We start from the raw sequence: 13,529 nt of genomic DNA, 5'->3' as shown, positions 1-13,529 counted from the left end.
GGGTTTTATTTCTTTTAAAATGCGGTATTGCTATGGCTCAACAGGCTATATGGAAATGCATATGTAGTATGCGCCAGAATGCAAGGCTGACTTCCCTAGAAAAAGGTGGGAGACGCTACTCCTGTCCTCAAATCCCTCCAGTCTGTCCTGGTAATAATAAAGGAATGATGGCAAAGTGCTCTGACAAGACCTTGTACAATGCCACCTAATAGAATAAAGAGTTAACGATCTCTTGCCTGACAATTTTACAGGAAAGCCCAGAAGAGGAAGCCAGAAATAGATCCAAAAAAACCAATGCTTAGGACTAACAAAAAAAAAAAAAAAAAAGTCTGATGACATTTTTTAATTTCATTTTTGGTTTCCCTACATTTGGGTGGAACTAACTCAAATCCCACGAATGTCTTCTTCAGTGTGAGAACAATCCTTTCTGGAACCACAAGGCTGCAGATGTCATGCTGGAAATCTCCCAAGGGCAAACCGCCCAGACTGGGGCAGCTCTTCCTCAGTCACTACCTGGAGTTGGGCAGGGCTGAGCCTGGGCTAGACCTTCAGACATGGGGGCAGACACCTGCCGAGGGCCCAGCTAGGTGGGAGGCCAAGTACCTCTGACCTCACCCCCCGCCCCCCCCACCCCCGCCTGCAGATTCCGAGGCCAGGACGATGCCCCCACCACCCTCGCGCCACAGCCAGCCCAGAGCCCCAGCTACCCTTCCCCTGGGGAGTGCGGGGGGGGGGGGGGGGGGAGGGCGCCCCCCGACGGCACCTAACCAGCGCTGGGGGAGGAGAATGCTTGCCCTCCTCTTCGGGAACTCCTCCCAGAGCACCCTGCTGTCTTCCCCGCCCCCACGCGCCCCTCCCACCTGGGGGACCTGGGGGGCGGGGGGGGGGCTGGAGACCTGGGGACCTGGGGGCCAGGGGACCTGGGGGCCTGGGGGCCGAGGGGCCGAGACCTGGGGGCAAGGGGCCGGGGGACCTGGGGGACCTGGAGACCTGGAGACCTGGGGTCCGGGGGGCCTGGGGGACCGGGGGACCTGGGGGCCGGGCGGCCAAGGGACGGGGACTTCGAGACCTGGGGGCCGGGGGACCTGGGGGACCTGGGGACCTGGAGACCTGGGGTCGGGGCCGGGGACCTGGGGACCTGGGGGACCTGGGGCCGGAGACCTGGGGGCGGGGGCCGGGGGACATGGGGGCCGGGAGCCGGGGACCTGGGGGACCTGGGGCCGGAGACCTGGGGACCTGGGGACCTGGGGGCCGGAGACCTGGGGACCTGGGGACCTGGGGCCGGAGACCTGGGGGCCGGGGACCTGGGGGCCGGAGACCTGGGGACCTGGGGGCGGAGACCTGGGGACCTGGGGAACCTGGGGGCCGGAGACCTGGGGACCTGGGGAACCTGGGGGCCGGAGACCTGGGGCCGGGGACCACCGGGTTCCCCGCCGCACCTGGAGCCGCGGGAGCCGAAGGGAAGCCTGGCGCTCGGCGGCGCGGTTGAATCACGCGTGAATCACCTTCGGAGTTTCCCCCGGGGGCGGGGCCGGGGTGGGGACCCGCGGGGCCGCGCACCGCGAGGGCCAGTGACCGGGCGGGGGGCGGGGCGGAGCGGCGGGGGCGGGGCGGGGCGGGCGGGGGCCGGCGGAGCGGCGGGCGGCCCGAGGCTCCTTAAAGCGCGCCGGGCGCGGGCTCCCCCAGACTCGGGGCTCCCCGCGCCCCTCCCGCCGACACCCGCTGCCCGGCGGCGCCTCCAGCCCGACCCCCGCAGGCCTCGGGGCGCGACGCCGTCCTGCCAGCGAGCGAGCGAGCGCCCGCCGGGCCATGAAGACCCACGCCTGCCCCCGGGGGCCGCGCGCCGAGGCTGCCGCCGCTCGGCTGCTCCTGCTCGGCTGGGCCCTCCTGCAGGTGGCCGGGGCCTCAGGTGAGTGGCGCCCCGCCCGGGGCAGGGGGCGCGCCGAGCTGCCCGCAGGTGCCCGCCGCGGCGCTCTCAGCCCCCGGGCTCGCGTTACGGGCGGGGAAGGTGACCGCGACCTTGGAGGTGATGCACGGAGACCTGCCCCGCCCGGGCAGCGCGCCGTGCTGCTCTGGCCCTTCGCTGCACGTGCACCTTCCGTGATGAAGAGCGGCCCTCGTGGTCTCTTCTGGAACGTCTTTGTTTTAGAGCAGGTTAGAGGCGACCCCCGTTGCAAAAGTGCGCGCTCGGGCCGGAGCGCAGCGCAGGTGGTGCCGGCTCCTAGGCCCGCTCGGCCCGCGGGCACCGCGGGGACTGTGACCTGCGGGGGCCGAGCCGCACAGCATCCCACCGGGACCCAGGGACCAGCCGGCCGTGCGACAGGCCTCGCTGCGGCTTGGCTGTCCGAAAGCTGCCGTAGCGACGTGTTACATAAAAAACGGACAAAGTCAAGATTTGGCTGGCTTACGGTTTGCAGCCCTAACCTCTCTCACACGTGTAGGGTCTGCCTTTTTCCAGAACTTACCCCAGCCCTCCTTCCCCGGCCTTCCCCGGTGAAGCCACACTTTCTGGGCTGGCCTTAGACTTCCCCGGAGGCTGCGGGCTCCTGAGCTGTGCTTCTAGGTCACATTACATCAGGGCTTCCCCACTATGGATGATTTCAAACAAGGACTTGGATGGAGATCCTTGCCTGTTTTTTTGTTTTGTTTTGTTTTGTTTTCTGTTGGGTGTTTTTAGATTGCAAGGTCGATCTTGCCATGAGGAAATTCACAGAATTTAATTCCGAAAATTAAGAAAAACGTAAAGACTTCTTTTTGTCTTGATAATTCAGGAATGAGGCTTTTGCAGTTAGAAAAAAAAAATGAGGTTTATGGTGATGTTGGGGGAGTGAGATGTTTTATGCCATCAACATGAAATCATGTGCTGAGTTCATTTAATAATAGTTGTTTCTCTATCGTTTAAAGGCACTGCAGATGTAGTCGTAGCATATAATTTAACTTGGAAATCAACTAATTTCAAGACAATTTTGGAGTGGGAACCCAAACCCATCAATCATGTCTACACTGTTCAGATAAGGTAAGCTAGGTACAAAAAAAAAAAAAAAAAAAGAAAAAGAAAGAAAGAAAAATCAGGTTTTTGATGTTTCCACTTCCCTGTGCTGAATACAAATGTCTTTAAAGCGGATTAATAGATGAGAGTATTTAACAGGTGACAAAGAGGGCATTCGTGGTAATTTGCTGGCCAGAGCCATACTCTAAGAAGCCTGCAACATTGCCACAACTTAAACTGATAGAATGTTTTACTTGGTTTTTAGAGGTGATGGGAAAATTCCTAAGTGGAGTCCCAGCTGGGTGTCGGTGAACCTTCTAGAGCAGGCTGTGGCAGCATTGGAAGATCGTGTTCTTTTTTTTTTTTTTAAATATATTTTATTTATTTATTTATTTGAGAGAGAGCAGGGAAATGGGGAGGAGAAGGAGGGGCAGAGGGAGGACAAGCAGACACCCCACTGAGCAGGGAGCCAGACATGGGCATCGATCCTAGGACCCAGAGATCATGACCTGAGCTGAAGGTAGACGTTTAACCCACTGAGCCACACAGGAGCCCCAAGGAAGATCGTGTTCTTAATCGATGCTAACCAACCCCATGTCTTTTTCCTGGTTAACTGTCTAGACAGTGAGCCAGATCTAACATGTTGCGGAGGGAGCAGGGAGGAGTACAAATGTATACATTGCCCTAAAGCACTGTTTGATTCACTAATCTTTGGACCCGGAGTCCAATTCAGTTGCATACATGATCTCGGAGGAGATCAAATTTGTGAGTCACTAAGCCCGGAAGAAATACTCCTCATCCATCCTCCTCTCCGACTGACAGCTCTCCCAGGAGCTGGTGATTGGGCATTTTCGGTCTGAATATCAGTCGTGTGCCACCTGTCTTCCTTGATGGTTTTCCCCATAGTCTTGGTGAGTTGCTGGTTCTGCGATGTTCTAGGAGGCTTGCTAGAGACCTTACAAAACAGAGGAGAGCTGCTGTGGAAATGAACACTAATTAAAGGCACAGTAGAGTCACTGGCTAAAAATTCAAGGTGTTTTGCTGTTTTGTTTCAGCTGTGTCAAGCCTTTTATATACTATTAGGAACATAACTCCCAAATACGAGTGGGTCTTTTAGGTACATGTCCTTGTTTTTCAAAACGAACTTCATGACGACTCTTGATAAACGGGGAGGAGAATTTGTGTGTTTGTGTGCATTCATGTATAGATAGAGTTTCACACAGGAGTTTCATAACCCCCAGGTAATAATTATGCTTATTGTCAAACTTATCCATTCAGATTCCACTAATTGAGAATTAGTAATTAATTCCTCTGATGCAGAACTGAAATTTACCTTAGTAAAACATCTTCCTTCTGGATAATGAAAATATGACTTCAGGAGGAATGCTTATTCCTAAATATACGCAATCTTACGTTTGGTGAATACGTGGCAACATTTATGACCGATCTGATTTTTAAACATAAGCCTCTGTGAACTCTAAGTTCTCAGACTTTCCAAGGCTGCCGCTATTTCAGTGAACACGTGCCCTGATGTGCACACATCCTAGCAGAGCTGCAGTTTGGAGGGGCCTGCAGATGGGGATGAGGGGTTCCTGCCAAGAGCCTGACCTCCCACACTCCTACCTCCTGCACTAGAGAACCTGTGGGCAGTTCTGCACCCCTGCCCTGCAGGAAACCGGCACTCTTCTTCAGCCTCCCTATGGGTAAATACAATTCTTGGGTGAAAAGGACCATGGCAGTCTTATTAGGGAAGAGGAAACTTGCCCGGGGAAGGTGAGGGATTTATTCGTGACTGCCCTGGTAGTGAGTGCCCAGCCAGGTCTGGAACTGGGTCTCCCCATCACCTGCTTTGGTGGGTCTGCCCCAGTCTGATGTGAGGCCCCAAAGCTGGGAGGAGGAAGGAAGGCCATCCCCACTGCGTCTCCTCTGTGGGCTTCTTCCCTCCTGGTTTTCCGACCCTAGAGAAAGCTTTTTAACCTGCTGCTCTTCTTCACCCACCCACCCTCACTACCAGCCTGTCTCCACCCACAGGGCGCCACTGCTCTGCCTGGAGCCCCTGCTTGGAGCGCCAACTGCCTTTTTCCCCCATGGAAAGTTTTCAGTGGTAGTTGGGAAGTGCTATTGGCTCCAGCCTTAGCACCCAAACATCACCTGTAATACAGATTCTATGGAAATGTTCTGAATTCTTTAAGTAAACTTTCAAAGCTTCTAGAAAACAACCTGCTCCTAAATTGGTGAATCTGGCTTCTGCTGGAATTTCTTAGTAATTCAAGTGGGACATTTATTATTTCCAAATTAGGAGGTTTTGCAATACCTAGAGGAAGCTTGAAGCCTTTTAAAATGTTGATGCTGACAATAGCATTTAGAGGAATTTGGTACAGAACTGCCCCCTTCATTACCTGTTCACAGGACTTGACTACTTGAGGGGACCTAGGTGCTTGTGCTAACTTTCACCAGAGAAAGTTAGCTGTGATTTCTGTGTGTGAGCTGGGAGGAACCGAATACCTATCTCAGATGGAATGCGGCCACAGAGCCCAGCAGGCTTTCTTTCCCCTGTTAATCTGAACAACATGTGTGCCATAGCGATAGAGAAGACGCGTCATGTTCTCACTCACTTTTTAGAATAGAAGTGATATAAATATTAAAAATGCATTTTGGTCATTCAGGGATTAAGAAAGCCTCTCATCACAGAAAGTCAGAGAAATCTAAGAAAGCAAGATATTTCTCTATCAGTCTCAGTTTGTGAATTTTAGAACAAAGAGTATAGTTGCCTATACACCCTCACCCACGATAATTTAGTTCAGATTTTCTAGAATATGTACTTACGGCTCTTATGTGTGAACTGAGACAGTTGAATCCATATGGCAGCTCATTTTCCCCAATTCAACCCGAAAGTGCAAACCACCTAGCAGTCAGAAAGGTCTGGCTATGTGGGCCCCCTGTTAAGCCCTGCTGCTTAAGAGGGGAGCACACAAGGGATGGACCCCGGTACCAAGTTCGAAGTAAGTGCTTCAGTGGAGCTATGGGCACAGGGAAGGGAGAGGCCAATTCTGAAGATCTGGAGATTCCTGGAGAAAGTGGGATTGGAGCACAGTCTTGAATGATGGGCAGGGCTCTCTGGTGGTCTGCGGTGCTGAAGGAAAGAGCAGTGTGACTGTCAATTTATGTGGGACAGAAACGTATGGATTCAGTGGCAGGGACACTCATCTACAGACGTTTTGGTCCTTTAGTTTCGTGGTTAGCAGTTCCTTAAACTGTTTCTTCTTCAATGATGTCTCGCAAAAGAAAGATCTGCCTTAGCCTCTCGTCTCTCGGACTGTTAGATCCCACCTGTATTGTTACGTGATCATCTTTGGTGGGCTGTATTCGCATCCAGCAGAAGTGAGGGAGGCAGGCAGCATAATGAGACGGACAGACTCAGCTCTCACCTCATTAGTACGTGACCTTGTACAAGTTACTTAGTGGTTCTGAGCCTGTGTGAAAAAGATGCAATAACTTCTTGGAAGGATTATAGCAAATGAAGTAACCTGTGTAAAGGGCTCTGTATAGTAGCCAGCATATAGTAGATTCAGTGATAAATAACCACACTAATCACGATCACAATCAAATGTAATATATGGAATGTATTATTTATGTAGATTCCATTATTACTACATTGACTATGTTCCACATAGAATATAGAATGTGATAAAAAAACATGTTGAAATAGGGGCTCTTGGGTGGCTCAGTCAGTTGAGCATCCAACGCTTGATTTTTAGCTCAGGTCATGATCTCCGGGACATGAGATCGTGCCCCACATCGGGCTCCTCGCTTGGTGTGGAGTCTATTTGGGATTCGCTCCCTCTTCCTCTGCCCCTACCCCCAATCATACTCATACTCTCTTTCCCTCTAAGTAAAATCTTAAAAACAATAGGTGTGTAAGAGTGTTATAATAAGTAGACTATAGCAAATAATTGGGTCTTGATGGAAAATTGCTCTCTCTCCCATGTAACCATAACGAATTGTTTACATTTTAAGAAAGATATGTGGGGGGTCTGGGGGCTCAGTCAGTTGCGCTTCTGCCTTGGGCTCAGGTCACAGTCTTGGGGTCCCAGTTGGGCTTCCTGCTCAGCAGGGAGCCTACCTCTCCCTCTCCCTCTGCCCCCCCCCGCTTGTTCTTTCCTTTCTCTGAAATCAATAACGTCTTTAAAAAAAAGGTATTTAACAAATGATCGAGAGCACAGACCCAAGCAGGCAAACTGCTGGCTGGCTCAGAGTCCTGCTGTGTGACTTTGAGCTGGTCACCCATTGTCACCTTGCCTTATCTATGAAAACCGAGTAATTACAGAGCCATTCCCGGCTTGCTGGGAAGACTCAGACACCCCCAGAGTGCTCAGCATAGCAAATGCCCGCGCAGACTGCATGTGGGTGCTGTTAGTATAACACAGTGCCACAGCCAGAGAGCAATCTGCCTCCGATGCAAATCGTGATGTTTCATGCCTCTTCCTTCCTTCCTTTAGCCCTAGACTAGGAAATTGGAAAAGCAAATGCTTCTACACCACAGACACGGAGTGTGACCTCACCGATGAAATTGTGAATGACGTGCATCAGACATACCAGGCACGGGTCTTTTCCTACCCAGCCGATGCCACTGACTACTCTGGGGAGCCTCCATTTACAAACTCCCCAGAGTTCATACCTTACGTAGAGAGTAAGTACTCTTTGTAATAACCTTGCATTCTTGGTCTGAATATTTTTGTGACTCTTAGGGCCTATTACATAAAGAAAACACACGCTCTTTCTCAGAAATTGGTAAATGCCACAGCCCTCTTGGCTCATTCCTGCTGCGTGGTAGGAGGTTCACAGAACGTAAACTGTGCAGTTGCTAACAGTGACCCGGAGTAACCTTCTCAGCCGTCTGTCCCCAGGCCGTCCCAGGAACTGGCTGCATGAGGGGCAGGGGGGTAGGAATCCACCAAAGCCGGAGAGTCAGCATTGCCCCCACGGATATCTAGGAGCTTCTGTATTACAGACGCACCTAAATCTCCTGAATATTCTCTTCCATCCTGAGCCCAGAAGTCCCAGGTTAGGGTTTCCACAGTCACAAATCCGTGGGGTAGGTCCAGTCCCCCTCTAAGTCCACGATCAGGCTTGCCGGCCTCTTCAAATCACCTGACCACGCTCGGAGTCCCGTGACGCCGTGATGTGCCGACACTTGCCTGGCCAGCCCCCGGCCTGCCTCCTTCATGCTGGCTTTGAAAATGAGGAATGCTTCCCTCCCTAACCTTCGCCCCAGTAAGCTGACCTTAGCATCTAGAAAGGGAATGCAGAGGACTCCTGCCAAGTGGATTTAAATGTGAGGTTTTTTCTGGCCTGGACAATGGTTCTGAACTAGGTATTTTTAACAAACAAATGTAGCACGTTAAGAAGAGTGAAATCAGCTGCTCTTTTCAGAAGAGAACGAAAGGTTGGAATGAAAGTGTGTGAATGAAAGTTTGATCAGTGCTTAGTCCTTACCCTCTGGGGGCCACTGAGAGAGCACCTTTCTCCGGGCATGGGGGGGAGAGGCCCGGCACCGTCCTCCACCTTTCCCCTCCACCGTCTACTTTGAGGGGTGGAAATAGGAAGCACCCTAACCCCATGTAAATCCATCTGCCTTCCCTGAGCCCCTGTGGGCCAAAGCCTGTCTTCACACTCCTCTGTGGCCTTCACTTGTGTGTCTCCCGTGGCACTCAGCCACCCTCAGGGACCGTGCAGGATTGGTGATACTCACACCCGCTTTGGTCGTATCCTCAGGAGTTCCTTTTATAGTTCTTGAGGGTTTTGTAAGCCATTTCAAATCCTTTCGTGGTGTAAGACAAAATATTTTATATAGTAATTTTGCATGTGCTCTCCTACACACACACACACACACACACACACACACACAATTTGTGTGTAATTCATGTTGAGTTACTGGGATTTAATCTACTGTCATGCAGCCTAAGCACAGCAGACGACTGAGCCATTGCAGAGACCCAGTGGTTCTTGAGGTACCAAGGGCACATACCAGTCTTTCCCACATCCCCTAATTTATTGTATCTAAAATATAGAATCTCCTACAACTATTGTTTAGTGTGACAGCCACTAACCACATGTGGCTCTGGAGCACTTGAACTATGGCTGAGGCTATATACGTATAAAATATATAGTGGATTTTGAAAAGTATCTCCAAAAATTTTTATATGGATTACATGTTGAATGATAATATTTTAGCTATTTGAGGTTAAACAAAATGTATTATTAAAAGTAATTTCAGGGCAGCCTGGGTAGCTCAGCGGTTTAGCGCCACCTTCAGCCCAGGGTGTGATCCTGGAGGCCCGGGATCGAGTCCCATGTCGGGCTCCCTGCATGGAGCCTGCTTCTCCCTCTGCCTGTGTCTCTGCCTCTCTCTCTCTCTCTCTCTCTCTCTCTCTCTGTGTGTGTGTGTGTGTGTGTATTCTCATGAAGAAAATAAAATCTTTTAAAAAATAAAAATAAAATAAATAATATAAAAGTAATTTCAGCTGTTCCTCTTTACATTTTCTAACGTGACTACAAGGAAATTTAAAATTCCGTCTATGGCTCTGTTTTATGTGCCCTGGGAAGCCTCAGGGTTTGGCTCAGGAGCCACTTAGCTTACTACTGCTAAGTGAGCTGATTCGATGCAGGGGTTCACGAGGGATGACCGGGTTGTCTCGAGAACTAATGGAATTCTACTTGGCATAGAATTTTTGGTTCCATCAGAGCTCATTTTCTATGTTGTAGCAAAGCTCGGACAGCCAACAATTCAGAGTTTCAAACAAGTTGGCACGGAACTGAATGTGATCGTACAAGATGCACGCACTTTGGTCAAGGTGAACGGCACATTTCTAAGCCTCCGGGATGTTTTTGGCAAGGACTTAAGTTACACACTTTATTACTGGAAAGCTTCAAGTACAGGAAAGGTGAGGATTCTTTCATTTGCTTTTATGACTTGTTTTAAATTGTGGATCTCTGACTTTACAGCCCACTTCCTCCCTCAATTCAAAAATGCCAGAATGCGGTGGGTGAGAGGGCAGCATAGTGGTGGGGCGGGGGGGGGGCACTACCTGTGATGGGGTGAGGCCCCTCCGATACTCAGGCTCCTCCGCCAAGGACTGAACTGGGTCATCTCTAAGGCTCCTGCCGGCTCTCCCATTCCTTCCTCTCTGGAGGGTCCTGGAGACAATATCGGTTTTCCATTCAATGATGAAATGTTTCTTTCCTTTTTTCCTTTATTGCAAATATCTTCTAGAGGAGCTAAATTGGGTTGGATGTGCCTAAATTGGATATTTTTGGTCTTGGAAGAAGCATCCATAGCAGTTAGCAGGGGGAACAGATCAGCCAAGTCACTTCTAATCCTTTATATGTCAGGTGTGTCCCTGCAGGCTTTTACCTTCACAATGACTTAGCAGAGGGGAAGGAATTCACTCTGAGCCCAGGTGAATTAAGAACTCTTCATCTTTTAACAGAAAACAGCCAAGACAAACACTAATGAGTTTTTGATTGATGTGGATGAAGGACAAAACTACTGTTTCAGTGTTCAAGCAGGGATTCCATCACGGAAAGCTAACCAAAAGAGTCCAGAAAGTCCCATTGAGTGCACCAGCCACGAGAAAGGTATGTTCAGAGGTGAGTGGCTCTACCATCATTCATCTGGGAGGCATGGATACCTTCCGGAACACCGGCTCCACCCTCAGAACCAGGGTGTACTTTTGTTCAGGGAGAAACAGCCTTGTTTTTGTTGTTGTTGTTGTTTGTGTTGTGTTGTTGGGGGGTACTCTTACAATTTTAGGCATTTGGAAATGTTTCTGTGTCATTCCCTTGTCTTAGCTAGTGTTTTCTTGAGCACCTATCCTGGGCCAAGCCCTCGGCTGAGCACTGGACACATGGTGCATGTTCAGGATTTAGCATTAAATCACAGATTTCTCTGGATATTTTTTCATACTTAAATTCTGATCCTGGGAGTTATGGGGAGTTTCTGGACCAGCTGTAGCAGCACCCAATAGACATTTGTGGGGATCCACCATGGGCTGTTGTCACAGAAGACAGAAAGTCTAACCCCTGAAGGGAAGAGATTGAGTGTATCAGATATACCCTCGCCCACGTGTGTGCACACTCGGGGCCCAGGCCCCTTGTGAGGAGTGATTCCTACCTGGAAATGCTGCAGGGGCTCAGATTCATCCAGTGAAGCTGAAAGCCTGAGTCTCCCTCCGGCCTTTATAAGCAAAGTACTCTGAGGACATCCAGGGAACAAAAGAGTCCCCAGATAACTCCATGCTGAGACAAGATTTGAAAATTTAAAAACACTTTTAGATAAATTCTCTCCTATTAGTTGACCGTGATGGCTCTACTTCTGGTCCTGCACCCCTTTGGGCCATCGGAGCCATAGTCCTCGCAGCCATCTCCCTCAAGCCAACTGGAGCTCCACTGCCTGTCTCCACACACACCCAGATCACTGCCTTCCTGCCGCTTCGCCATCTACTGAAATGTGTCCTTGAGAACCATTTCAAATGCTACCTCCACCAGGAAGCCTTCTTGGCACCCCAACCAACCATCATCTCTCCTTCACCTGAACCCTGCTAGCACTCAGTGCCTCGCTGTTTGCACTGATCCTTGGTCTTCTACCATATTATCATCCTGGCCACCAAACGCAGCATTATTTTTAGCCACTTGCTCTAACAGCTGTTCCTGCTCCCATTTACGTGTACCGTTTCCAGGCTGTGAACATTATCCAGTTTATTAAATAGCCCATTAAATGATTTTCACCACTGTCAACTGCCCTTAAACATCTAGGCTTTGGCCAATTCTTTCCTAATCAAAGTCTGTTGTGTTGGAAAGAGTGGAAGGAAGGAAATTTTAAATTACGCTAAAGCAGGCTAGTGTAATTTGGGGTTGTGCTCTCAGCTTTGCCCACTGATAAAGGGGAAGCTCTCAAAGTTGAAGTTGACTCTACCTTTTGTTTTTCAGAAATGTTCCTCGTCATTGGAATTGTGGTGCTCGTGGTCATCATCTTCACCATCATCCTGTCTGTGTCTCTGTACAAGTGCAGGAAGGTGCGAGCAAGGCAAAGTGGGAAGGAGAGCACCCCACTCAATGCTGCATAAAGAAGGTGCCCTTGGAGCTGCCAACTGCGACAAAGTTTATGTTGCACTGTGACCAAGAACTTTTTAGAGAATAGAATATACAGAAACACAAATGAGTATTTTGGAGCCCGGAGACAGCTTGGGCTCACAGAAAGCTCTTTATGGGACCTGTTCTCATGATTAGCGTTCTGGTTTCGGCAGCAGCATTAGACACTTTGGAATGTAATGAACGTACAACCCAATCCAAGTTTTTAAAATTTCTATTTTAACACTATGGTACTTTTTGCACATACCATGTTTTAGAATGTATATTCTGCACCCCAAATGAAACCAGGTTGTCTAATCAAAAGCAAATGAACAAAAGGTTTAAGAAATCCTGGGTAGGTGTTTGGAAAACATTTGAGGTGACTTCAGATCATGTGGGAGAGTAAAATGGAAATTGGGTGGACTTTTCTAACATATAACATTGTTTTGTGATATATGGTATTTAGGTTCTTCTTTTTTGAGTTCTTTTGGAGGTTCAAAACAATTGGCAAACTTTGAATGTGTTCAATGCAGAAGACTTCTGTTTTGAGGCACATTTCCTAAAGTGCCTTACAGTTTAGCACTTTAACTGACTCAGATGCTGTGGATTAAGCACTTGACAGCTAACTCTATTTTTATAAGACTACTATACACACCATATAGAGGTGATGATTTAAGGTACTACAAGTTTTTATGGTCCATATTGTATATATTTATATAATTTTTTAAAAGGTTTTATATGTGGGGATTTTCTATTTATAGAAGTAATATTGTTCTGTTTGTATATATTGAGATAATTTATTTAATATACTTTTTATATAAATAAAGGTGACTGGGAATTGTGACTATCGTATTTATTGTATCTTCCATTTTGTTATTTACGGTTTGGTCTTTGTATTAGTTGGCCCTGCTGCAGGAACAAATGACCCGAAAACTCTCAGTGGCTCCCCACCACATTATCTTGAATTCTCACTTACATTAGTTTGATGATTGTGAGTTGACTGCAAGTCTTCTTAATTATGTTCTCATTCTAGGACCCAAACCAAAGGGGAAGACTCTTTGGGTCAGGGCAGAGGGAAAAGCAAATAACTAGTCACAACGGCAGCCATGCCTTCAAGCTTTGAGACACCTCTTAAAACTTCTGCTCACATGCCACTGCCCCGGGCAAGACACCCGACCACGCATGACAATATTCTGCCTCCAGGGAGGCACCACCAGTCACACAGCAATGGCAGGGCTACATGGTATCCCAGGATGGGAGAAAATTGTACAGTCTATTGCAGATTTAGAGGGGGCAACTATTTCCTATTGGCATTAGTTTGAGTTGCAGATGAAGGCTGGAAAGGAGAAAGGAAAGATTCTTTGGACTATCATCTTGAAAGAAAATCAGATAAAAGGGCAATATAAGACAG

At 49.0% G+C, this 13,529-nt stretch overlaps 1 protein-coding gene across 2 annotated transcripts; it reads left to right on the top strand.

Annotated features, from left to right (window-relative positions):
* The first annotated feature begins 1,672 nt into the window (after positions 1–1,672).
* Positions 1,673–12,962, top strand: F3 (coagulation factor III, tissue factor). Of its 2 annotated transcripts, none has more exons than XM_055340813.1 (6): positions 1,673–1,909; positions 2,905–3,016; positions 7,489–7,679; positions 9,755–9,933; positions 10,480–10,627; positions 11,978–12,962. In XM_055340813.1, the coding sequence occupies exons 1-6, from the start codon at positions 1,810–1,812 to the stop codon at positions 12,112–12,114; spliced, it is 867 nt and encodes a 288-aa protein (XP_055196788.1). In that variant the 5' UTR covers positions 1,673–1,809; the 3' UTR covers positions 12,115–12,962. The 2 variants fall into 2 exon arrangements, with proteins under 2 accessions (XP_055196788.1, XP_055196787.1); XM_055340812.1 differs by having other exon boundaries at positions 10,480–10,639.
* Positions 12,963–13,529: the final 567 nt, after the last annotated feature.

The sequence above is a fragment of the Nyctereutes procyonoides genome, unplaced genomic scaffold (genome assembly GCF_905146905.1).
Source record: "Nyctereutes procyonoides isolate TBG_1078 unplaced genomic scaffold, NYPRO_anot_genome, whole genome shotgun sequence".
Classification (NCBI taxonomy): Eukaryota; Metazoa; Chordata; class Mammalia; order Carnivora; family Canidae; genus Nyctereutes; species Nyctereutes procyonoides.
The sequence above is the reverse complement of the archived record's forward strand: the minus strand, read 5'-3'. Positions and strand labels throughout refer to the sequence as shown.